Source organism: Rhinolophus sinicus, chromosome 2, assembly GCF_057876585.1.
Source record: "Rhinolophus sinicus isolate RSI-liver-muscle chromosome 2, RSI-T2T, whole genome shotgun sequence".
NCBI lineage: Eukaryota > Metazoa > Chordata > Mammalia > Chiroptera > Rhinolophidae > Rhinolophus > Rhinolophus sinicus.
Genome location: NC_142502.1, coordinates 189,954,270 through 189,979,861, shown reverse-complemented (window position 1 = coordinate 189,979,861; position 25,592 = coordinate 189,954,270). Strand labels below are relative to the sequence as shown.

At 52.1% G+C, this 25,592-nt stretch overlaps 1 protein-coding gene across 31 annotated transcripts in view; it reads right to left on the bottom strand.

The window, feature by feature from the left end:
- The window catches only part of MYT1L (myelin transcription factor 1 like), a 365,607-nt gene that overhangs the window by 109,074 nt on the left and 230,941 nt on the right, over positions 1-25,592 (bottom strand). For all 31 annotated transcript variants that reach the window (XM_019752014.3, XM_074331624.2, XM_074331629.2 and 28 more), the window contains 4 exons: positions 24,890-25,048; positions 13,593-13,647; positions 13,410-13,443; positions 13,088-13,150 (listed from right to left, as the gene is read on the bottom strand). In XM_019752014.3, coding sequence (XP_019607573.2) covers positions 13,088-13,150; positions 13,410-13,443; positions 13,593-13,647 — 152 coding nt within the window. In that variant the 5' untranslated portion in view covers positions 24,890-25,048. The remainder of the gene's footprint in view (positions 1-13,087; positions 13,151-13,409; positions 13,444-13,592; positions 13,648-24,889; positions 25,049-25,592) is intronic.

The following is a 25,592-nucleotide window of genomic DNA, read 5'->3' as shown; positions in this document are numbered from 1 at the left end:
ATGACTACTAGGAACGATGTTCTAGGACAGAGTACTTTGTCTTTATATGGTTGCTAAGAAATTATTCAGTTGGGAAATATTTAAAATGCTGGATGAAGGATTGGGATGTTTACACATTTAGCTGGGGATGGAGGAGACGCATGAGTGTTCTAGCTCAAAGCAACATGATCATATATAAATATATGACAGATACACAACATTTAATATATATCCAGACATGAAGACACACACACATATGCACACTCCAGGAAAAATACGCCTTTCATAGAAATTATGAAGCGTCTTAAATATGCATTTTTAATAGGTTATTGCAAGCAAAATACCTGAGTTCTTACTCCACATGTTTTCAAAGCCGCTCCACAGTATAATGGGCATCAGTCTACAAATAAGGAGTCTTAGTGTCTAGTCAGTATGAAGAGAATTAGAAAACGTGTTCTCTGTAACATCGCCGTGAGGGGCATTTCTGTGGCCATGGCTAGTTAACCGCTGTTGTGCCTGCACTTTTTTCGTTGCGCGTAAGCTTTCAACCAAATCCATCTGCCTTCGGGTTTCCCACCCCGTGTTTGGATAGTATCTCAGCTGGACACAGCTATGTTCATTCCAGTTATTTACTTTCCCACTAACAGTGAGAAATACTTGTCCTAAGAAAGCATGTAATGAATTGATGGTGTTTCCTGCCCTGGTCTAAGATACAAACATGCACAAACACAAGTCGGGGCGTGCATCTAACAGCTGACCGTCATTGTGCTGTTGACACTGTCACAGAATGCTGCGCTTCAGGCTGTGCAACTCCCTCACTCCTGGTACTTTCTCTTTTTCGAAACTCAGATGACAAGAGACATTCGAATTCCTTGTGACGGACGACATGTGCTTTGAACTGGGCTTCCACATGGCGCCCTCGTGAGGAGCGATGGTCCCGTTGCAGAGGAGGTGGAGCAGGACCCACAGAAAGGCGTCTGTGGGCAAGTTCAGGGCGCCCACTGTGCTGCCCTCGGGGGCTCATGTTCTCTGAGTCTGCACCTGTGTCCATCTGTCTCTTGCCTGTTTGGCTTTGTGGCTGGGATGTGCTCTTGGGGGCCATGCCCAGTGTGGCTGTGACCTGGCTGTGGCTTCCAGGATTTCCAGTCAGCAGAGATACGGCATAAATGGCCAGCCTGCCGCCAACTGCAGCAGTCACAGTGCTTCCTTAGACGAAATTTTACTTGGGGCCCTGGTTGGGTGTGAGGTCACGGTGTGTGTGTGTGTGTGTGTGTGTGTGTGTGTGTGTGTGTGCACGCTCATGGCAGCTCTGCATCTCTACCTCACACCAACTTCTTAGATATGCAGGTCTTTGGGCAACAAGGGACTGTCTTACGGGGCAGACCTGCCCTCCTGCGAGCACACGGCCCATTTAGTGAGAGACAGATATCGCGTGTATGGTAAAGGAAGAGGCTCTCACGTGCTCAGGGGGCCCCCACGTGGCACTAACAAAGCCATTGCGCCCTCCTGGCAGCTCCCAGCACTGCCCCACTGTCCCCCGTGGAAAGGGGACAGGTTTCTCAGGAGTTAGCTGTAAACACAGCCACACCTGCTTGGTTCACTGTACTTGTGGTCAGATCTGGGGGTGGAGGTTGCAGAACGTTGTTGTTTTGTTTCTTTACAGGAAATGCAGTATTCTTCCTTCACGTGGTGCTGAGGGGTGTGAGGAAGAGGGGAGACTGTCGGCCTCCCAGTGAAGCCACTAGGCTCACTCAGTGATGGTTCCATGTGAAGGATGCTTCCGCATGGTGCCAGAAGCCATGTCATCTGCCCCCAGGTTTAGGACACTCAGTAGACATTTCCCCCTTTTCCATCAGATTTTTTTGGAACCTCCCACCCGGCTCCCTGGGGGTAGGAAGGGAGACATTAGTGCAGCCACTGCAAAGGCTGTCTCAGACTTCTCACTCAGGAAACTGGGCTGCAAGCCTCTTCATTTACCACGTGTCTGTGAGCGGTCGCTCCACAGCTGTGGTGTGAGCTCCTCGTCTGTAAAGTGAAGGGCTGGTCAGATGCCCAGGGGTCTTCAGAGGAGCCATGGCTCCAGATCAGTGTCTCAGCATGTGGACACGTGTGGAGGGAGGGCAGTGTCCACGTGGCCATGGGACATGCTCTGTCCTTGCACTGACACTCTTTGGCTTGTGCTTTGGCTCTGTCCGACCACTCAGTTCTCTCCTACTCCCTGCGCTTGGAGCCGGAGGCTGGGTGGGTGGGGGAGGGACGTGTCAGGTGATCCGGACAGAGTCCTCTAGGAATCAAACCTCCCTGGGGTCAGTCTGGAGGCGGGGGAGCTGGGAGGTGAGTTCACCCAAACATAAGTGAGACGATTCTCCAAAGGGAGGGGATGCGACAAATTTTGAACCATGACTTCTTCCAGAATTTTCTAGCAACAGTATTGTTGAAAAAGTGATCAATGCTTTAGAAATTAACCCTTTTACAAACAAGATAATTCTTTTCTGAATCAGAAGGGAGTATTTTTAAAGCAATCATGTTCCATCTCATCTGCAGCAGGTGCTGGTGGGAACACAGCTGGAAAGAAACTCACAGCAGTCCTGCTGTCCTGCCAGCCCTCCACCCCATGACAATCTACCCCACGGGAAGACTATGTAAAGAGACCTGTCACACATGGTTGACAACAGGGAAATGTTCAGAAAAATGTCAATCATTTCCAACAATAAGAGTTGCATAAGTTACACTATGACCACAGAATGGAAGTTACCACGCAAACGAAAATTAAAATATTTAACAACATCGAAAAGGCTCATGTTGTGATGTTAAGTAAAAATTTAAAAATACAAGTTTACATCTATAATATGAGATTTAAAAAGTAGCAAAAATGCATTAAAAGCAAAAATCTAGCAGTGTACTGATATTCTGGGCAAACGTCGCGTGCGCCACGTCAGCAGGGATGATGGCACCACAGACGTTAGTGAAAGGCTGCCCCAGTCCACGATTATTTCTTCTACAATTTTATTTTTAGTCTTTATTTAAGAAAATGAGCATTTCCCTACCTTTAATCTAAGTCATCTTTGAGCTCACGCAGTGTTTCTTTTGCCTCTCTTGCTAATAAATCTCCCTGGGAGAACCAGTTAAAACATTTGAAAAGCCAACTTTTTATCTTTTCAGATTCTGAAGTGTTTCAAAACCTGAAAAGCCCAGGATTTTCCCACCTTCCCGCTGCGCTGGGGGCCAGGAGCCCGTGTCACACGCCTGGAGCCCCAGGAACCACGCCCGGGTGGTAGGGGCCTCGGGTGAAAGCCCCGAGTCTCCTGCCCTCGCCCACCAGCATCTACTAGAAATCCGTGTGGGTTAATTTCAGAGCTTCCCTGACAGAACCACGCTCGCCTCAGCGTCCCCGGAGCTTCGTGCCTTGTTCTAACAGCCTGAGCACCACTTTCCAGACCAGCCAGCCGGACCGGGCAGAGGGGCTGAGTGGACAGACAGCGGCCTGGCCTAGGGGCTGTGGGCAGAAGGAAGCGTGGGCTACAGGGTGTGGGGCTATGGGGACTGAGGACACACTCCCAGGGGCCCTGGTCTGCATGACAATGTGCCCTCACACAGCAGGGGCTGAGCTTGCTGCTGCACAGGACAGGAGGGCGACCCCAGGGAGCCACCCCCGCCCCCAGGAAGGGAGCAGGGACGAAGCGCCAAGTCCTGCAGCACAGTTTGCCGAGACCTCTTCTGGCAGCTGCATCACTGTGTGTCCCCCACACGGCCAGCCTGACACAGCCAGCACACCCCAAGTTAGAATGAAGGACACAGCTGCTGGACTGGACCCCAGCTCTCCTTCAAGCCATGTTTCCTCTGAGTGTGTGTCCTGCCCTGGGGGTACAGTCTGGGACCCAGTGCCAAGTAGCTGATGGGTAATTACCTTGCCCACCTGCCTGTGAAGCCCAAGCACAGTGGGGACTGGCTCCAGGGTGGGCGGTCCCCAAAGGGCGGCCCCGGCCCCGCCCTCTCAGCCCTTATGTCCTGCGGGGGGGGGGGGGGGTAGGCTGGAGAAATGGATCCGGGGTCTGGCCCCCTGGCCTGTCTGCCGACTTCGGTCTGGAGCCCAGACAGCTCGCCACACGCACAACAAGCCATCCGATTGGCCGAGGGGCTGAGGAGGTGATCTGAGAGCATCAGTGAATCATGACTAGAACTTCCAAGATGCTTTCTCATCCCGAGTTCTGGGCAACGCACACCCCGCCCATGCATAGGGAGCTTATGTCTGGCGAGGTCAAACACAGCATTAGACAGTGTCCATGGCGCACAGGGTGGCTCCGGCGTCCCAGTGAGCGGTTCTCTTAAAATGGGTTGAACTACACTGGGGTGCTCAGAGCCTTCCCTTAGCAGGAAAGGGAAGGCGAGGCATCTTAACGCCCCATCCCCACAGCGGCAAAGGCTGAGGGAGGCTCATGGTCCAGCAATGCTTTGTGGGTGAGCCGCACAGGGTTGCACACGATCCTAGGACACGCACCGGCTGTCTCTCTCTGAGCCACTCTGCCCTTTTTACATACTGTATGTTCCTGGCCACTGGGCTCTCTTACAGCTGAGGCTGCAGGGTGGCAACGGCCAAGGAACCACACACCTGGCTCTCAGACTGTGCCCTGGGCCAGGGACATGCATAAGCAGGGCCTGGCGGGGGGCTCTGAGCAGCCTCCAGCCTCTGGACCTCCCCAGAAGCCCTGCGGTGGCCTGGGGGAGTCCCAATGTGCGACAGAGCTGAGCCTGGAGAAGCCGTCTGGCTCACAGCCCTGACCGTGCACAGCAGGCTGCCCCTTCTTCCCCGGACAGCCAGACAGCCCTCGCTCCTTAGACAACCCCTCCCTCCCCAGGCAGCACCTCCCTCCCCGACAGCCAGACAGCCCCTGCACTACGCTTCAGTATTTCCGTGATTGTCAGTTTCATGAATCCACGGCGTGAACAGAGTGACATGGGACACGACACTGTCCCCAGATAGAAGTCATCCTCTGTGGCTACTGAAGGCCTCAGGAGTGAAGCCGGGTGGCAGCAACGTTAGGGTCATGTCAGGGCTGGGGGTTGCTGGGCGGCAGGCGTCACAGGCAGGGCTGCAGTCTGTCGGCATGATGGACAAGTTCCCGGCCACGCTCAGACACTACCTAGGAGGCAGCTCCTGGCACTAACACTCTTTGGGACAAGGTTCTGGTTGTCACTCCATGCCTGTGTGTGTGGGTTTTCAGATTCAGACGCGCTGTGGGCCTTGTTTCCTGGTTGTTATGCAGAATAACCCCTCTGCCCTGTTACCTGCAAACCCCATGTAGTCAGGTACCTGCCCTTTGCACACAGGCCTGTCCTCTGGACAGCGCTTTTGACACTTGGGACCATCAGAGTCCCCTTAAGGGTATGCAAACAGACTGTTGGGCCCCACCCACAGCTTCTCATTCAGCAGGTCTGGGCTGGGGCCCAAGAATTTGCCTTTCTAGAAACTTCCCAGGTGATGCTGAGATTCCAGGTCAGGGGACCCCACTTGGAGAACCCCTGCCAACAGGAAGCGGACCCAGCCTCCAGCTGCAAGGATGGGCTTGAGGTCATGAGGACGATGGTACCTGCTGGTTAGGGAGGGCTCGGGAACGGCTGTGACCCCTGGAGCACTGGAGCTCTGAGGACGGTGGTGCAGGCCTCCCAGAAAGCTCCTCCTTGCTCTTCTGAGAGAGCTTCCAGAAACGAGTGCCTGCAGCCTCCTCCGGAGGCGGGGGCAGAGGGCCGGCAGGGCAGGGCTACTGACTTCCCAGGAGGAGGTAGGTCATGACAGAGGACGGAGAGACTATAAGAGAAGTGGCTGGTCACGGAGCAGGAGCCTGACTGAGGTCACCTGGGCACCCACCTCTCCGTTTCCAGTGTACACGCGACAACCTCTGTGGTTTATGCCAGTCTGTGGTAGGTTTTCCATTTTTTGCACAGAAACATTTTTAGTTGCAAACACTAAACTCAGATTAAAGCAACGTCACACTAAGACAGCGTCTCCTTCTTTGCCCGCTTTCCTGCGTTAGGCAGGAAGAGTGCATGGGGGTTGGGGTGCCCACCAAGTTCTGGGTCTAATATTTGAGGCATGCGCTTCTCTTCAGGACAAGTCAGAGGAGGAGGGACGCAGCTTTCCCAGTCGGCATCACAGGTCCTGCTGGCCACGCCCCCACCCTCAGGGCGGAGACTCGAGGAACAAGAACGGTGTGAAGGTGTGAACGTCCTCAAACCGCTCATCCTGCTGCCTGCCTGCATCCGTCACCGGAACCACCTCAGGGTGGTGTGACCGGCTCGCTCTGTCAGTCCTCGTCTACCCCCCAGCATCGCGCTCACGCTAAGTGGGGGACGCACGCCCCTCAGAGCACGGCACCCATAGGCTCGGGCTCAGCCTGGCTGGTCCCTGGGCTAAGAACCAGCAGAGACCCACACACTCGAGGGGTCGGACCAGCTCGGGGTCACAAAGCCAGCGTTGCTCTGGTACCTGGCCACAGCTGCACAACTGGGTCACCTCCTCTGACACCCTTCATGGCGCCTCAGGCCCGTCTCCATGCAGCAGAGCTGAAGAGGGGCTGCTGTACTTCTGCCGTACTCCCCAGGCACAAGGCAGCAGCCCTCAGTGGGCTGGGCATTACCTGGCGGGGACCCCGGACAGCAGCTGTCCTGTTTGCAGACTCTGCTGACGGCTTAGAGCCAAGTGGACCTTTTTATATGTAAACTGTCTGAAGTGCCTGTGTTCCTTTTCTTTGAATGTGGAATGATTTGAAAATGTATTTACTTTTATCAAAGGTTAAAAGTAGGTCCTGAAATGCACTGTACGTTTTGTTTCGCAGTTTTTAAATACCCTTTGGAATTGATCCCACTGTATTCTAAAGTATGCAACGCGGTAGCCCAGGCAGACACACTGCAGACTAGAAGCAGGCAAATGATTTTCTCAGGATAACGGCCAGGAATCTTATTTTTTCAAATCGAGGGTTTATTGTGACAATGAAGGTTAACTGCCAGAGTCCAAACAGACTCCAAGTTTTGTGTATTTGCACATGTGACTAATAATAAGGCATCAGAGTGACAGCAAGTCCAGGAGACCCACTTGGTTTGATTCTCCACTTCCTGCAAATAAGTCCCTGGATCTCAACATTTTTGCTGTGCAACTGTGTAAGCCATCAAGTTAATGCTAAAATATGTGTGTCCTCCCTTCTGATTTACAGTATCAGTGACACACAGTCAGAAGCACAGGCCTGCCCTGAAGCGTATGGATGGGGGTGTGACGTGCACACTGGTGTCTCCTAAAGAACGAGGGGCATTTGTTCTCGCGGCAGCAAACCGGCGGGGCGGCTGCGTGCACAGAATCTCCCATAAACTCCCCACAGTGCGTGCCATCACACAGCCACCACACATCAATCAGAGCGCTCGCCAAACACGGCAATGTGTCCCGTGCAGCCAAGTGAATCTTCATTTTTCACATGCAGGGCCTTACTAATTAAAATCAGCTTTGCAATTAAACATGGAAAATTGTGTTAAACTTTCAAGTGTGGTTAGAAAAAAATGCAATTATTTTTAGGGCATTTTATTTTAATGCAAATGAAATTTCTAACGATGTGAAATCCCTAAGAGGGAGAGACAGGCCTCCCTGTGCCTGTCTCTGTCTGTCTTCCTGTTGCTTCTTCCCTCTCTTCCTGTCTCTGGATTATGGCTGCCCCTCAGTGCACGGTGCAGAGCCCTGCTGTCTCACCAGCACCTGGTCCTGTTCCAAAGCTTTCAGTGAGAGCCTCTGTGAAGGCATGAATAATGCAGCCCCGGGGCTGCCGGCAGAATCTGAATGAGGCCTGCTTGCACCAGGAAGCCAGCCCTGCACTTCAGCTCCAGAACAAGCCCCCGTGAAGACAAGCAATTATTCACCCGCTGCTTATGCGCAGCAATCATACTGCGGCTGCAAAGGTATATGGGATGGAGAAGTGTGAGCAAGGAGCGCAACAGGCAGCCAGAGAGGCAGTCATTTTCTAATGAAAAGGGAAGCTACCATTCGGAGCTTTTAATTGTAGTTTCAAGATCCATTGATTTGGCTCTGAATTCTCTAATCTGGGGAGGATTTAAAATAACAGTGATACCCATCACCAAGCTTTTGGGGGCTTGTTGAGTGTGAGAGACTCTAAAGCTACATTCTGGGTCAAATATTTCATCAGAACCCTATGCTCAACAAATAATTTTAAAAAATCCAGTGAAGGGTAAATGCAAGTGCAATCCACTGAATTTCAGAAATAAATCCAGAGGGTTCACAAAGTAGGTATGTGAAGAATAAATCCCTGTGAGCGGCTCTCTGTCTGTCTGTCTGTCTCTCTCATCAGAGGCTTATACAAAAGTCACTGTTCAGAAAGAAGGAGGTAAATCCAGTTCATTTCAAATGTCCCAGTATGGACGCCTATACGAGCGAAGGCTGGAAGGCAAAGTACCCCATTGTTTAATAGGAATCCAGTAAGTGGTATTAACACATCTGGATTCCTTCCAATTTCTAATTTCTATTGGGAAAATTAAGAAAAAAACTTTAAGAACAGTAAGCTGACTGTTGTTTTGCAGATGAGCTAAGTTTCTACAGATATTCCCCTGGAACCAGCAGGGGCACACTTTATCTTTAATCCAAACAATATTTCATATCAACATGGAGAGAAAAAACATAAACTGAATATAAGGCACCAGAATTTTCAGTCTTAATCAAATGTTCACAAGTAGATTTTTGCAGGAAAGCTCTGACATTCGGCTCCTAGCTCGCAGCTTAGAATCAGCTGGTGGAACACTCTGGATCACCACGGTGTGTCTTGCTCAGGAACTTGAACTGTCCTCAGGCAATTATAGACAGAGTGACAGGTGGGGCTCTTTTCACCGCACCTTCCCCCCTCCCTAACATATACGATGCCCATCTTCGGTTTGGGGGCTGCCCTCGGAGAATGCCAGGCTCTGGTCCCACCTGGTGAAGCTCAGGGTTGTGGCACTTGACGTGCTGTGGCCCACATGGCACCACACGTCGGGCGGGGTCTGGCACTTCATACGTGGCCGGGAGCCTTCGGATGCCACCTGCTGGAGGTCAGGAGGAGGGGCAGGCCTGCAGCTCCTAAACCCCACTGCTGGTTTCCACATCTTCCACCCACCGCAAAATGGCATGGGCATGTGGGAAGCCCTTGTCTTCCAGCCATGGGCAGTTTAAATGCTTGCAGGTCACAGTCTGCCTGCACACTGGGGACAGAGGGCATCCAGGAAGTTCCCTGCCCTGAACTTGGGCATCGAACAACTAAACTAGAAACCTCGGGATCACCAGGAGCCAGCGTCTGCATCTGATAAAGGAAGCTCTGCAATCGGACCCCACCTGAGATACAGGCAGGCTCTAGCTACAGCCAGCACGATTTCAGAAAAGTTGTCCGCCCTCCACAGCCACGGCACAGCCATGCGATGGTGTGTGTCGGAAGGCAGCGGTCGTCACTGCGCACAGAGCAGACCAGTGAGCGCTCTGCTTCCTAACAGGAGAATTGCTTCTGGCCCTGACTGCAAATCCATGGTGTTTCTGTCATACTTATACACTGATAATATAAAGCCCCAGTGGGAAAAACAGAAGTCAGATTCACGTGTCCAGATACTAAGGTGGTTTCTGAAGACAGACGTCTGTTTTACCGGTTAGTGGTACGAGGGGCGGGGCCCTGACCACCTTCACCAGGGCACGGACATGCTGACTGAGCTGGATCCCTGCCGCCACAGATGGGCACTGAAGCAGCGCCGTCTTCAGTGCCGCGGCGACGCTTGTCTGACCTGCTGACGTGTGCGTGTCTCAGATATGGGATCCCCCATTCATCTCCCTCATTTTGGCCTTGGCTGACAAGGGGCTCAGAACTAAATGTAAGATGTTATTAAAACCCTGATATAACCTGGGTTTCCAGTAAAATTATGTTTCCATTTCCCTTACGTTTTTCCTAATTTATCTCTTGATTTAACTGTTAGCTGTGCAGTTACACGAGTGTTTACCAGCTAACTCAGACTGTTTATAAACTATTAACACAAATAAATACTCATGAATAGATTCTCTTTTGTTCAAGGACGCAATTTTTGAAGTCAGGCAGACCATCCAATAAAGTAAGTATTTTAACCTTCACTGCTACCCCCAGTTCTTAGCCAGGATCGGAAATTCTAAATTCCTTTCCAAGTTCTTCTTTCCTCTCACAGGTTATTATCCAGGGTCCATTCTCCTCTCTCCCAATTTCTTACAATCCATAGCCCCACATTCATCAACTGAAAAAATAAATAAACGAGCCATCAACTTCAGCCGCTCCCACGGGAAGCCAGACGCCAGTGAGGCAGCCTGACCAACCCCCAGGGTCACCACAATGCATGTCCTATGAAGCAATAAAGCAGTAGACTGAAACTATGATTACTATCTGATTTCCTGAGGGAGTTTCTTACGTTAAATAATACAGATTAATAGGTAGGCATCATTTTATCACTTGGAATCAAATTTCCTAAAATTTGTTCTGACTTTGTTACATAGTCGATTCTGCACACCTGAGGAAATTTATTGTTTGCATGTTCAAATAAATAGAAGCCTCAATGTACTAAAATACACGTTGTACTTGGCTAAGAACTGATGGGAAACATGGATAAAACTGTAGGCCTAAGAGGAATACATTCATCGAAAACTTTATTGTTAAAAAACCAAAGGACTGGTGATTGCATCAAAACCCAGATGCCACTGCCACTGCTGTCACATCTGAAGGCACCTGCAGCAGCGCTCTGGGTCTCCGCAGAGACTAACAGCAGAGGTCACCCCGTGTGGAGGGGAGCGAGGAGGTGTCAGAGGGGAGGGACTTTTACAGCAGGACATCTTTTAAAATCAAAACGAAACAAAGCCAGATATCACTGAGCCCTCAGAAATCTGAAACACAACCATCAAAGGCTGTTACTGTACACATGAGGTTTAGCTAGCAGATGGGGCACTTTTCTGTTTAAGAAACCCAATGTCATCCCCATCTAAAATTACTGATCGTACGTAGACATCAAACAAATAATACTCAGAAAGCCTCACTTGCTGCCTCAGGAAGAGTGCTCTGAGAGGAGTTTCCTCCAGGGACATAAGTTTTGACCAGTAATTAGTTACACATGACAAAGTCTGCAACGCTCTCATTTCAAACTGAGGAAAAAGTCCATAAATGTTAACAAATCTGTCCGAAGCCCCTGGCTCATTAGTGGTGTAGATGAAACAACCTGTGTCTCTGGACTGGGACCAGCTCTTCGTCCTCTAGACCACGTTACGTCTCCTAACTAACTATTTCCATTAAGATTTTAGGAATTGTAATAATGACACACGGTATGACTCATGGTAAGAGTGCTAACATTACTTTCAGTTAAGTTAACACATTTATTGGAAAATGTTCTCATTTGGGTGTTTCTGCGAACCCCCCTCGACCCCCATCCGCTTGGCTCCTGTCAGATTTGGGCCCTGTGCCCGCACCGCACGCGTCCCAAAGGCCACCCTCACACCACGCCCGGCCCACGTCTGAGGCCATCGCGGGAGCAGGCGGGGAGCGTCTCACAGGGACAAAGCAGCGCACAGCTGGACGGAGAGGGCAGGGATACCAGTGTTGGCACAATTCTGTGGGAGCATCATGATTTTTCCTGCAAAACTGTGGTTATGGAATTATATTTGGCTGACACCTAATTAAAACTTTTTAGCCAAATTTAATCTTTCTGTAACAGTACAATAAACTTTAACTACTGACTAGTCAAGAGATGATTATGGGAAAAGTTAGACTCCACTTATGGTTTGCTAACTGGTTTTCCATTGAAAACATAAATGCTGCAGTTTTTTAAAACTTTTAGCTGAAGTATTTACACCTATACTCCTTTATAAAATAACATCAATACTTGAAACTACTTATTTAAATTACATATAAATTACAATAACTTATTCATTCTATAAGAACAGTAACATAATAAGTTTAACATTTTAAATCCCAAAATTCCCTTAAGAAAGGGCTCACCATTCCTGTGGTCTATTTATAAACATAACAGAAGTCTGACAATGACCTCATCATGGATGCTTGTTAAAAACTCCCTGCCTCCTTGAATGCTAACATGGGGATCTGGGAAATCATTTGTAATTTTTCCCTTGATTTTATTAAAGAACATTCAAAATTATTGCCTGATTTTACCCATAAATTACTGTTCAGCTGAAAAGGACCTACAGCGTGAGGCAGTGAGGGAAGGGCACGCCGAGGCCTGCGGGCACACCTGCTCTGGCATCTGAGCTTTGATTACGCGCTTTGCTTCCTGACGGTTTGTCACGGTGAATGACCTCAGTCCCAGCAACCTCGTTTGTGAAAAATTAGCTCAGAATTTATCATGGGTTGTAGACACTTTCAACTCATCACAGTGGAAACGTCCACGGAAAGGCAGAGCTGCCTTACTACCCACAGAAGAACTTCACTGCGGAAAACAATGTGGAGCCGGATGTCTCCGTGCCCCCAGCCTCTGTTGTGACGCTCTGTCAGCGGTGCCCACCAGGCCCCTCACCTCCTGGGCTCTGTCCGCACAGGCTCTGTGACGGACCTCGTCCCAGTATTCATGACAGTAACAACCATTTAAGCCCTCAACTCCCGTTAGGCGACACATGCTGTTTAGCTCCCCCTGTGACCACCCTGCAGCCGCCCAGGGACTGGGCTTGGGGTTCTGATCCCAGGATAATGTTCAGTTATGGGAGTCACGTTCCTGCAGACGATCCAGAAGGCCACACTCTGACTCACCAGCTTGCAGCCACCGCATGAGCAAGGGGAAGGAGAGAAACCTTCGTGAGGACGAGCAGGGGTCGCAGCGCGCTGCCCCCAAGCCCACGGAACGAGTTTCAGGATGGCCTCAACGTGTCAGCTTATACGTTATCATACACCTGCCCCATGGGACAGTCAGAAGGGCTGACATGTTGAGAACCTGCGCAGGAGGCCGGAGACCGAGCTCACGTCAGAGGAAAACGACCACGCGCAGCAGTGTTTCCAGGACACCACCCATGTGTTCACGTTTGGTTTGTCCCCACACGAGTCATTTGAGACAGAACAGTGTGAATAAATGCAGGCATTACCTTCTGTGTCTTGCGTATTTGCCGCTCACATGCCCACTGCCGTCACAGCCAGGAGTGGGGCAGCTGCAACAGGAAAGAATTAATTACACAGGCGCCATGGCTGGGGCAGGTGAGACCGAACGCATCAGTGGCAGAGAGAGGAGGAGGCCACCCAGACAGGGAGCACCCAGAAACCCGGACGGGGGTGGGGTGAGGGGACGCTCTTTATGTGCAAGTGTGGAGGGCTTGCTTTTATCAGCACGGGGGGCGTGCGCAGGCCACCGTGAAATCTAAGGCATGGTCCCCCCTGCCTGGCACGGACCCACCTCACCACGGCACTCACCTGAACAGCTCCTGTATGGCTGGCTCCACAGGAACTGCAGAGAGAGATGGGAAACGGATAAAAAGTTACCACGCATCACAGGACCCCTTCCACACAAAATTCCCGAGTGGGTGGTGTCAAGGCAGCGGTCAGGATGGAGGTGAGCAGCTTGGCTGCACGGTCACCAGGCGGCTGTGGACGTACCTCGAACCCCTTTGGACCGGGTGCGATGGCGCTTCTCTTCAGTGTCCACTTCCATCTGTGGGCAGATAAGAGGCGGTCAGTGCCCTGCGCCCGCGAGCGGGGCCGGCCAGCTGGCTGCGGGCTGAGCCCTGGCATGGTACTGAGGGTGTTTTAGTCCTGCTTCCCTCTATAAGGGACGCCTGTCCAAGGGGCTTTGGGGAGGAACGTGTCGGGAGCTCCACACGTTAGAAACAACAGAGCTGACCTTGACCTTGCGGAACGCGTACCCAGGAAGCCTGCCCCGGGATGAGCTCCGAATGCAGCCTGCCGGACACATATCTGGGTTGGTGCTGACTTGTACTTCGCACCAGAATGTCACAGACAGCTGTTAAGTTTGCAGGGCGGCTCAGACTGACATCTGTCATGTCTGGGTTCTCCGTGGAACTGAGGGGTTTAATCTTCTCCAGCAGGTGAGAGGAGAGCAGGTGGGTGGCCCAGGAGGACAGCGTTTGACCTTGGGGTGCCCTCCCTGACGTCTAGGTCCTGGGTGCACTTGCCAGCCACACTGATCTAAAGGGTCAGGATGCTTTTCCAGGACACATGGTTACCCCACATCTTGCACTTTGCAGATTACACAGTGTTTTCCTAGAACCACTTGGTGTGACCCTCACAACTGTGCAAGGGACATATCTTTAGCGTGTCTACCTTACAGGCCTGGCTTGCCCTGATTTCTGAGTGGGAGTTCTGCTGCCAAGCCACCCGCCCCTCCATGGCGTCTTTCAGCCAGGAACACATGCTGGGCTGAGTGTGTGTGCGTGTATCTGTGCACCACACTTTCCCAGCGCACGAACAGTCTATCCAGGGCAAGACTGCACAGACACAAGTAGAGGTCTGTGGGCGGGCGCAGGCAAGTTCAGCCCCCTGCGCGCAGGAGGAGAACGGCTGTCTCCGGCGGCTTTCCCAGCCCGGAGCTGCCGGAGCTGCCATGACTGTGACGCACACACAGTGGCTCACCTCTGCACAGTTCACAACAACCAAGGTCAGACTTGGGTAGAGGAGCCCGTGAGAGCGCGGGCTCTGCTGGGTGAACATTACTCTGGTCACAGAAAGCACTGGCCAGGCATGATCCTCCACAGATTTGACAGCGAGGCCGCAGAGGATCGCAGAGGCCACGTCCGACTGAACCTTCCTGTCAGCTGACCACCGAACACTGATTTACTGATATTGTGCGCGGACGATGACAGAAGAAATAGAAATGCGTGTAATAAACCATATAAGTTCATCTGATGGGCTCAGCGCCTTTAACGGGGAAGTACCTGTGTAGACAGAAGACTCCCAGATTCACTATGACAGACGACGAGAGCTTTGGAGCAGGAGCGGCCAGGGGGAGGGGCTCACTGAGGGCGGCTCTTCAGGAAAGCTGCGACACTTAAGGACTGTCCGGGTGAAGGAGGAAGAAAGAGAGACTGTACCTGAGCTTACCCACAGATACTGGGTACAGAGTTTGACTGGATGAGGGAATGAGAAAATGAATAAATGAGGGAATGAATGAATGAGGGAATGAATGAATGAGGGAATGAATGAATGAATGAGTGAATGAGTGAATCTGTTTGCTGGATGATGGCGGGTCAGGAGCTGGCAGGAGGCAGGTGGAACACCGAAAAGACGGGATTGATGGAGCAGAGGGGGCACTTCCGAGGCCTGGGCAGACCTGGGAGGGGTCCCGGGCGACCTGGCCACTGTACGGCTGTTGTCTTTTCTGGAGCACAATGATGGTGGGCACTTCACAGCATATTTTAGAAAATAAGGTACCAGGGGTGAGAGTGTGTGGAGGGCAGCGGGAGTGGGTCAGAGGAGCTGAGAGAAGCCGGCGAGTTACTGAGGAAGGAGGGGCGGCAATGGTGCTGCCATCAAGGTGAGTCGAACACCTGGGGCCCTGCTGTCCAGGGAAGGAGGCCCAGGAAGGACGCGAATTGGGACACATCCCCAGAGGAACCAGCGTGACGCAGTGCTCAGCAGCCTCTCCTGGGGCCGCCCCTTCTGCTCCTTGAGCACACAGGACACTGAACGCTGAACGCACACACGTGTGGGCTTGCGAGGGGTGTAGCCGCACCCCTGGGTGACACGCGATGCTCTGAAAGTGCTACTCCACGTGGGAACATTTTCCAAACACTGCACAGCTTTAGCAAAGCATATCGGGCCAATAGGACACGCAGTGAAAGGTGTTCCAACATCCAAGATGTGGAGGTGAGCTGGGTGCCGTCGCTAGACAACTGGATACAGGAGGTGGTCCACACACAGTGGGTATCACTCAGCCGTAGAAACGAAACTAACCATCTGCCACAACATGGATGGACGTGGAGGGCACTGTGCTGAGTGCGAGGAGTCAGACAGGGAGACAAATACCATATGACTTCACTGTGGGACCTAAAGAACTGACTAAATGAACAAATACACCAAAACAGAAACAAACCCCTAGATACACAGAAGATTCTGCTGGTTGCCAGATGGGGATGTGGGTGCAAAGGGGGAAGGGACTGAAGCACAAATGGGTTGTTACACAGTGGTCATGGGGATGGAGGGGACAGCATAAGGAACAGGGTCAGTAATATTGTAATGACTGTGTGTGGTGTCAGATGGGTTCTAGACTTGTTGGGGTGACAGATGGAAGGGGCTTGGGGGCAGGGTGAGAAAGGTGAAGGGATTAAGAAGTACAAATTGGAAGTTACAAAGTGGTCACAGGGATGTAAAGTACAGCGCAGGGAGTAGAGTCAGTAATGTGGTAACAACTGTGCATAGTGCCAGGTGGGTGCTAGACTAGTCGGGGAATCACTTAAACTACACATGTGTATAACCACTATGCTGTACACCTGAAACTAATAAAATATTGTGTGTCACCTGTAATTGAAAATAAACATAATAATAGAGAAGGTGATGGAGAACGTGGGTGTCACTGTGGAAACAGTGTATTCCTGACACTGCACCTGTCACAGGACTGGGGAAACAGAGGATGGGATGAAACGTTATTCTTTGGGCATTCACAATCGAGTGGAACTTCGTGTTAGGGGCTCGGGTGGAAGTATTCTGTGTGGCGTGACAGGACAGGAGGGGCTGCATCCAGCCCCCCGTGGGGGAGCAGACAGACAAGACAGGCTTCCTGTCTGAGATCTGAGCCGAGGTGAAAGCTGCAGTGCAGGTGTCAGGTGTGTTCCCGGCAGAGGGAACAGGCTGTGTAAAGACCCTGAGGCTCGCAGGCAAGGCAGAGTGTTCCATGTACCCCAAAAAGGGGCCTGCAGAGGCTGCGCTACAGGCACAGCCTGGGGGAACGCGGGCCAGTCCCTTCCCACAGCCGGTCCCTCCACCTCTCTCATGGCTCAAGACGGTAGAACCCAAATGACGTCCTGTCGTGAAAGCACAACAGAAATCCTGTGCAGCACAGGCCATGCTCTCAATAAACTTCCAAGCCTTGTCTGGGCCTGACTCTGTAAACAAAGCTGCAAACCCTAAGAAAATATCCATTGATGTGATGACAGGTTGCAAGAAAGACGTCCAGTAGTAGACGGCCCAGAGAGGACATCTGTCGTCCTGACACCGTCCACTCTGAAAGCAGGTCCCTGGGGCGCTGCACAAGGACACCAGGCTGGCCTCTCTCAGACCCCTCACCCAGGACCTGCACGTGCCTGTGCTGGGGCCACAGCGGTGGGACCCAGACGCAAGGGAACAGCCACGATGATGTTCCCCCAACCCCCCGTCTTTTGAATACAGAGAAAGAAAGTTGTTGGAGAAAAGGAAAGGGTCCTGTGTTAGGCAGGCAGAGGTGGTAGAAAACGCCAGTATACAGAGGCGACTGTGCACTTTGGTTTAATGAATGAAAGAGTGAATTACAGTGAACTAATGCTTCTCTTGGCCAGCTATGTTCCTTCATTTTTTTTTTTTTTTTTTAATATTTTATTGGGGAAGGCGAACAGGACTTTATTGGGGAACAGTGTGTACTTCTAGGACTTTTTTCTAAGTCAAGTTGTTGTCCTTTCAGTCTTAGTTGTGGAGGGTGCAGCTCAGCTCCAGGTCCAGTTGCTGTTGCTAGTTGCAGGAGGTGCAGCCCACCATCCCTTGTGGGAGTTGAACCGGCCACCTTGTGGTTGAGAGGACGCGCTCCAACCAACTGAGCCGTCCGGGAGCTCAGTGGCAGCTCAGCTCTGAGCCGGCAGCCTTCGGAGTTAGGAGCATGGAGCTCCGACCGCCTGAGCCACCGGGCCGGCACGGCCGGCTACATTCTTAATTACTACTTATTAACAGTTTTACTGTAGTTTTGAAAACTTTTAAACAAATAAAAGAGCTGCAGAGAAAAAGCCCCCACGTGCTGCCAGAAAAGCCTCTGCTGTACGAATGGGGAGGGGACGTCAACAGTGGCTGTGTCAACGGAAGGTCAAGGTGAACGCCGTCCATCAAGCGTGTGCAGTTACTGGACTTCGTGCCAGAGGTCTTGCCGACTTCAGAAGAAGCAACCGGGAAAGGGCTCTTCTGCAAATCCTGGGTGTCCTGTGTCCAAGGATGGGTATCGCAGCCATGCCAGGGCCTGGGGACCCAGTGGGACAGATGAAACTAAACCACAGCTTCAAAGCCTCCACAGGTGATGACAGGACGATCAGGCAGTGAGATTCTTCCACAAAATAACATGTTTGCTTTGACTAAATAAGAGGCAATCAGGCAATTTTGCATCCACAGAAATCTGCTTCTCAGTTACTCTGGCTACAGTAACAGCGGAGACAGGAAGGCCCCCTGGGCAGTGGTTTAGGAGAAGTGGCCGCGACAGGACGCGGAGGCCCCCTTGCGAGCATGTCTCAGGCCGCCTGCAGCTGCTGGCGACCCATGGAAGGCGTGAGGCCACTGCTAGCTCTTCAGTGACATGCAGAGATGACGACAGAGCCCTGAGGCTCCTCACACTCAGCAATGTGTGCACAGTTGCAGCGAATACTTCTAGGTGTGGCGCTCTGGCCACGTGGGGAAGGCACCCTTTCCAGAACTTTCCATGAAACACCAGGTCCGCTTCCCTTCAAATACTGAACTAATTCTCGGTTAACTAGCTGTTGCTCTTGTGGCCCTGAGTGAAAAAGAAAATAAACGTGGATGTGCATAAATACCTGATTTTCTGCATGTGGGTGTTTCTCTTTACTTCTCCATGGCTCCCACCTGCCAGTCCGTCCTGGCAGAAATGAGCACTTGGGCTGGGGCCCTGTAACAGCTCACGTTCTGAACTGTCTGGCAGGTTCTCCATCTTATCACACTGGACTTGCACCCAAATTCTGGAGCCTTGGTATCCAAATTGGAATTTCTGATTTTTCTGGAGAAACAGGAGGGTCTGGAGACTGTTTACGTACATTTCCCAGGCAGTGACGCCCGCTCTCCCACGTGGCAGCCCCAGCCGCCTGAGGTCCCATGTGGATGGGGCTATGACACCGGCCCAGCCCTCGGGCATCTGACGGGCTGCTGTCCACGTGGTCCCAGCCAGGTCAGAAGCTGGGCTCCAGCCATGTGACCCTGCTGTGCCGAAGGCAGCGTGGGGCTGCAGTGTGGGTGTGCTCCCGGGGCCTCCCCAGGGTCCCCGCTCCTGTCCAGTGTGCTACCTGGAGGGTGACCGAGCGCACGGAAAACAAAGCCAGCGTCTCGGTCCCAGGGCTGTGAAGGGTCGTGGAGAAGCCAGACCTGAAACAGCCCTCCATGTGACGTCACAAGAAGCATTCCCTTCCGGCTCTCCAGATGCGTATGCAGCCATCAGGCCCTCACGGGCGCTGGGGTCCCCGAGGTCTGGATGGGACACTGAGTGTGGACATGATGGGCCACACACGCCACCTTCTCTGAACGAGCACAGGGGCTTCGCTCAGCGTTTAAGAATTTAGCTCAGTGTCCTCACCAGCCCTCTTCTTGGAGTGACGTGTTCTTTAATTTCCCTGAAAGGTGCTCCAAACAGGTTTGTAGAGACCTTGTACACACCTTCAAAGTAATTATGGTCTTGCCTAAGGTGCTGGTTTCGGCTTCCCTCTCCCCCAGGACCTGCATCTGCCCCCCCAGGTGCTGGCTGATGCTGGGACTGCCAGGTGGAGGTGCAGAGTGGACGCGGGTGCTGTGCGGCTGCTGAACGGCCCTGTGGATGGGGCGCCGTCCCTCGGACCTGCTGCTCAGTCTTCTGCGTCAGCACTATCCTTCACCTGGTCACTGGATGCATGGCGGTGACAGCACAGGTCCCAGGGGCAGGTGGCGGTGGCGTCTCTGCTGTGCGAGTGATGCCCACGATCTCAGCTCTCGCGGGTCTAGAGTTTCTGCTCAGCTCACTGCATGGTCCAGTGAAGGGAATAAAATGATTTTCCAGGAGGACCTGGCAAGGTGCCTGGGTGCTTTCCTCCCCGTTCAGCCTCCGAACTGTAGCTCTCCAAAGGCACGGGGTCTGCTCCTGACCCCAGGTGTGGTCTGACACTTGTCATGTAGGGTGAGAGGATGTCCTCTGTGCATTGTTAGGTACCTGCTCATAACGCCAAACATCCGTGTGGCCTGACCGTGACCACGTGTCCTTGGGTGAACCTCAGGGGCTCTCCTTTGCACCGCTGTCCCCTCTGAGTCATGCCACTGCTCGTCCCTTCACAAGGAAGGGTAGAAAAGCCATCCACGGAGTCGCTCACGGTCACCCACCGCCTGCCCTGGTTTTGATATCCCTTCCCTTTGGTCTGAGTGACAAATCTCCCTTCCAACTCTTCTCATGGTTGGGGATCTGGGCCCCGCGTCGCAGCCATGCCTTACGTCTCACCACCTGGTGCTGGGCCCAGCGCGTTGCCTGCAGTCTCTGGCTTCGTCCTTGAAGCCACCCTGTGTGATGGTGATTACAAAGCCCAGGACTCACACAGGCTCAGTCATGGGCCAAGGTCAGCCAGCTAGAAAGGACACCAGAGCTAGAATTCACGCCCGGGTTCGGGGTCCCCACGCCTAACCATTGCCACGTGCCAATGCCACCTCCCACCACTGATGGGTCTTGTGAGAGCACTTCCCTGAGTGGTGACAGCAGAGGAGGGCTTGCTCCCTAGCTCACCCTTCCTTCCAGCATGTTCCACCTGCTCCTCTCACCCCGCCCTCTGCTTTCCACCCTTTCTTCCCGCTGAACTCTACCAATTGTCACATCTCTCTCTATGCCAAGCTTCTCCCACAGCATCCGCACCTCCATCACCCACCCTTCTTGCTGGACGTCACTCCTGAGATCTGTTTCATGGGTCACCGGCGACCTACTTCCCAAATCGCCAGAGCCTGTCACCCTCAGTAAGTACCGGGTGCTAACGCCCACTCCCCCCCCCAGTGCCCTGCCCAGGTCCACGCACACTCAGGAAATGTCTGTGCTGCTCGTGCTGCAGGCCGAGCCCCATGTCTGTAACACCAGGCTCTCATTCCAACCGCGAGTCCCCATTGTGAGCTGCTCCCAGAGGATGGCCAGCTCACATGTATCACTTAAAACCGTGTTCACAGTGGTTCGTTCCAGAACGCCATCTCTTCCCGTCTCACTGTCACTTACTGCTCTCGCCTCCCCCCTCTTGTGTTTTACACACGTTTGTTTCTCTGCATTATAGTCAGAAGGTTTTCCTCCACTGCTTTGCACGTCTTGTGAGGAGATCAGTGCCAGCCTGCATTGGTCCAGGACTTCTCAGTGGTCATTTACTCCATAAACGCAGCGCTCATCTTCCAGTCTGAACCCTTCAAGTCGTATTTGACTTTTCTCCATTCCTCTGTCAAATGATCACGTCCAGTTTCACTGCTGTCTTTCTGCTGCCTTTCCTTTCCACCTCCCCGGACACCACCCGAGTCCAGCCTGACCTATGAGCCTGTCGCTGCGTTTTCTCTGGGGTCCTGGTCCCCCTCTGTTTGGCTTCCTCGTCAATCCATTACATCTACAGCTGGGATGTTATCTTCCCGTTTCCATCAGGGAAGAATCCAGACTGGATCCCTGCTGACTAGCTCAAGTCTAAGCAACACCTGCTTTTCTTTCCTTTAAGTCCTCTACACGATTGAGCTGAAAACAATGCACATGTCAGCAGTAGGGAGGAGAGTAGCACTTACACTAATCTCTCTTCCTCCAGCCCATTTCCTCATCCAGAGAGAGCCACCGTTCTCTCCGCTTCACACAGGACGGACAAACAGAGCGGCTTTCCTTTCACATGCTCACTGTGTACAAGAGCAGGCTCCACTACACGCCGACTTTTCTGTAAGTTGCTATTTTTCACTCACCCACAATCACAGCTCTCTCTCCAGGTCAGTGCCTGTGGATTAAGCTCATTTCTTGAATGGATGCATAATATTGCCTAGAATGCAAGTACTGTAATCTATCCAACCATCACTGTCAGTTTCCCACTAATGGATATTTAGGTTGTTTTATTTCATTTAGTTGCTTTATTCCACTGTAAAAAGGTATAATAAATATCACACACATCTTTGTGTATATTTCTATGTTTTCTAAAATGATATTGTCAGTACTGTTAGAAAGTGTAAAAATACATGTACTTTTTAGTACTGGATGGTTATGCCCATTTTTCTAAGTGCCAGTCTCCATGATCTCACAAATCTTTTACTTTTGCCGAGGGAACGAACACAGCTCGTTACTGCGTCCCCTGCTTTCCGCCCGGCCACGACAGCTACGGCACTCTTCCTATTTGGCCTCTTGTATTTCCCATGCTGTGTGATACAGCCCTTGTATATTATGGCAGCAAGCCCTTTGCCTATCGTATTTGCTGCAAGAGTTTTCTCCCAGCCTTTTTTTTTTAACTTTGGTATTATCCCCCCCCCCCCCACCACCGCCATATATTAGGTTGGTGCAAAAGTAATTGCAGCTTTGGCAATTGTTTTTAACCTTTTAAACTGCAATTACTTTCGCACCAACCTAATATGAGTAAAAACTGTAGGTCATCCAAGCAGGCATTTGGAAAGAGTTCCATGCGCTCCGGCCTGGCTATGAGCCCCTCACCGAGCCTCATGGCCAGTGTCCTGAGGGCCCTGACCAGTGGGCCCAGTTCCTCCTGGGCCCTCGCCGGGCTCAGTCCTCCCGACCTCAGCAGACGCATCCCCCCCGCCCCCCGGCTGGCTGTCCGGTCGCCGTCTGTGGTCTGTCCTACACCCAGGGGCTGCGTGCTCATCAGCCAGCCCACAGCAAAGACGTCCTTCTCTGACGGGCGGCTGCCTCAGCGACACCTGCCCCCCAGGTGGAGGTGAACAAGAAGAGGGGATGACATATCTGTTTATGACAGTTATAAAAACACAGATGTGACGTGAGAACTGCCCCCAATAAGTAGTAATACTCTCCACACGCAGGCGCAGGCAGATCTATGAGCTTGCAGCTGAGACCGGCTGCCTACACTCAGCCTTTTCCACCAAACTTCTCCCTAAGTCAACTTTTGGTAAAGGCATGGAAAATAAAATTCAAAGATTCAAATATGTTCTGACAGAGAAAAATATTAATTGAACTGTTCATTTATACGGATATTTAAATTATCCTTGTGGTTGTCCATTTTCTAAGGTTTTTAAAATTCAGTTTTTAAAAAATGTTTTACTTATTTTTTAAGGGGCGGACAATACTAAAAGGATAAAGAACAGAAAAATTCCAGAACTTATGTCTACAAGTGACCGAACGTGGAACCTGTGAACTATGTTTGTGTTCACAGGAGACAAAATACACTCTTCCACAGAAAATCTTCAGACATTCAGGTGTTTCAGACTGTTAACCGCGCAGCACGTGTGGGTGTCGGAGAGAAGGGCGGGCGTGGCATCTGTGGGTGGAGCGTGACTCCTCACTGTCTCTCCCATGACCCGCTTGTCCACGCAGACACAAGAAGAAGAACGCTCCCACACGCTTCCGCGGGGCCAGATGGAGGTGGGCGCGCACAGTGGGTCTAGAAGAACTTGCTAAACGCAAGAACTGTGCCCGTGGAAGGAGTGACGTTACCCTTGCAGGCCAATGCCTTCATGGCTCGTTGCTGCTGTCACGGTTGGACACCTGTTTGCATGTTGGCATGTCCTTCTCCAGGGGAGAGGGACTCCACCAAATGAGACACAACCTCACTGCAAGGAGCTTTCAGAGGCGTGAGCCAGAATAAAACACGTCCACAGAGGAAGAGTGAGGCAATGACAGAAAGAGAACCTGAAGAAACAGCACATGATAGAGGAAAGACGGGAGAAAGTTCCAGAAGGGCTGTAGGGAAAGGAAGGAACATAAGGTTGGGACCATAGGGTTTTGATGGGGGCCCTGAGTGCAGCTGGAGCCTCACCAGGAGGTGGTCAGCAGAGGTGGAACAGTCTAGCTGCGTCCATGTGTGGAAGTTCATCCCTTGGATGGTGGGATGTGGGGCTGTGATGCTAAAAACCCCTTCCACCCGACACTGTCTGGATTTGGGCTCCTGAGGTCAACGGGCAAATTGAGAGAGAAATTCAGGAGGAAGGTAGGGCCCAGCCAGACTCCGTAGTGGATGGGCAATGGACAGGGCTGCCCCGGATGGGCCCCAAAAGGACAAGACAAGGTAAGAGCTTGCGGGGCCTAACGAAAGCTGCGTTCTCACTGTCCCAGGACAGGGTCTGTCTGTCCATCAGAGGGAGAGCTGATCGCATGAGGAGGAGGCAGGGTGGAGGAAGGGCCTGGAAGAGGATACAGTAGAGACACTTGCGGGTTGACAGGAAGCGAAGATGGTGGGGGGCTAAAGGGAAGATGGCAGCTGTGATTCTGAAGCAGGGCCCAGCTGGGCCCCCTGACCCCGAATGTCTCCAGGATGCCCTGTCCCGGTTCCCACTCGTCATCTTAGAAGATCACCTTATAGACACTTGCTAATTACAAACTATCGCTTAGCATTTTCCCAGGTTACTACCCCACCGTTCCCAGAGCACTAGCGCCACAAGAGATGCGATGACAGAGGGGGACATCATGGAAGGAGAACAGACCTCCGGGATGTCATGCGGTCTCTGGGAGAGTGCCCTGGTTTTCCCTTCAATACCCGCAGCCGGTCTGAGAATGGAAGACAGTCTGTGGAGGTGTTAACCCGCTGCCCTCTCAGACCACCGGTGCTCTGATAATAAACGCTTATTCTATGACCCAGCTCCTGTGTCGGCCTATTGGCTGAGCGGAGCAGGCAGCACGAGCCCCAGACTCATGTGGCCTCCGGTTACAATCCCACAAGGACGCACAAGGCTGACAGTTAGGGTCTAGACCAGACGTCTAACCCACGTCAGGACAAGCGAGTGCTGGTCAGTCCCTGACACTCATGCAGGGAGCCCACAGCCCCTGAACGGAGACCATGTGTCACCTTGCTGGAAGTCTTCTGTCCCAGGAAAGGAGGCAGCGTGGCTCTGTGGGCAGGACGCAGGCCCGGAGTCACGGGTTCTCGCGAAGCTGTAATCCTGGTCCTCCCCAGTTTGTGACTGTGGCGAAGTCACTTAATTTCTCTGTGCCTCGATTTTTCCATCTGCAAAACATGAACAAGAATGTAAGGTGCCAAATGCTTTAGGTTCAGCAGAACTGACATCAGGCAGAAACCTAGAGTGCACTCCCCTTGCCACGGTCGGCATGGCTCTTCATCCTCTTTCCTACCCATGGATGGCAGTTCCCCTGAGAATTGTCCTCCTAGACATGGGGCCTGCCCTACTGGATCTGAAGGTTGCCTCAGACATGCTCAGGTGGCCCTGTCTGGGAAGTCTTGTTGCTGCCAGCCAAGTCAGCCGTGCAGTCTGTGAGATGCAGAATATTCTAGAATTCCTGGTTCTGAGGGCCAGTAGCCCGCCAGGCTTCCTTACACAGACAGTCCTTCCAAGAGCTGGAGCAGAATCAGCCGACAGGGCAGCATGGCAGGCTAACTCCAACTCAGGATGTACACGCCATCCCTCCTGGTGTGCCATTTCTCAGGGTCTCCTGGGGCTGTAGCACTAGGCTGGTCTCTGTAACGTTGGAACAGCTACAAGGTTTACAGAACATTACCTTCTGATCCATTATGTCATCTAACCATCTTTCTG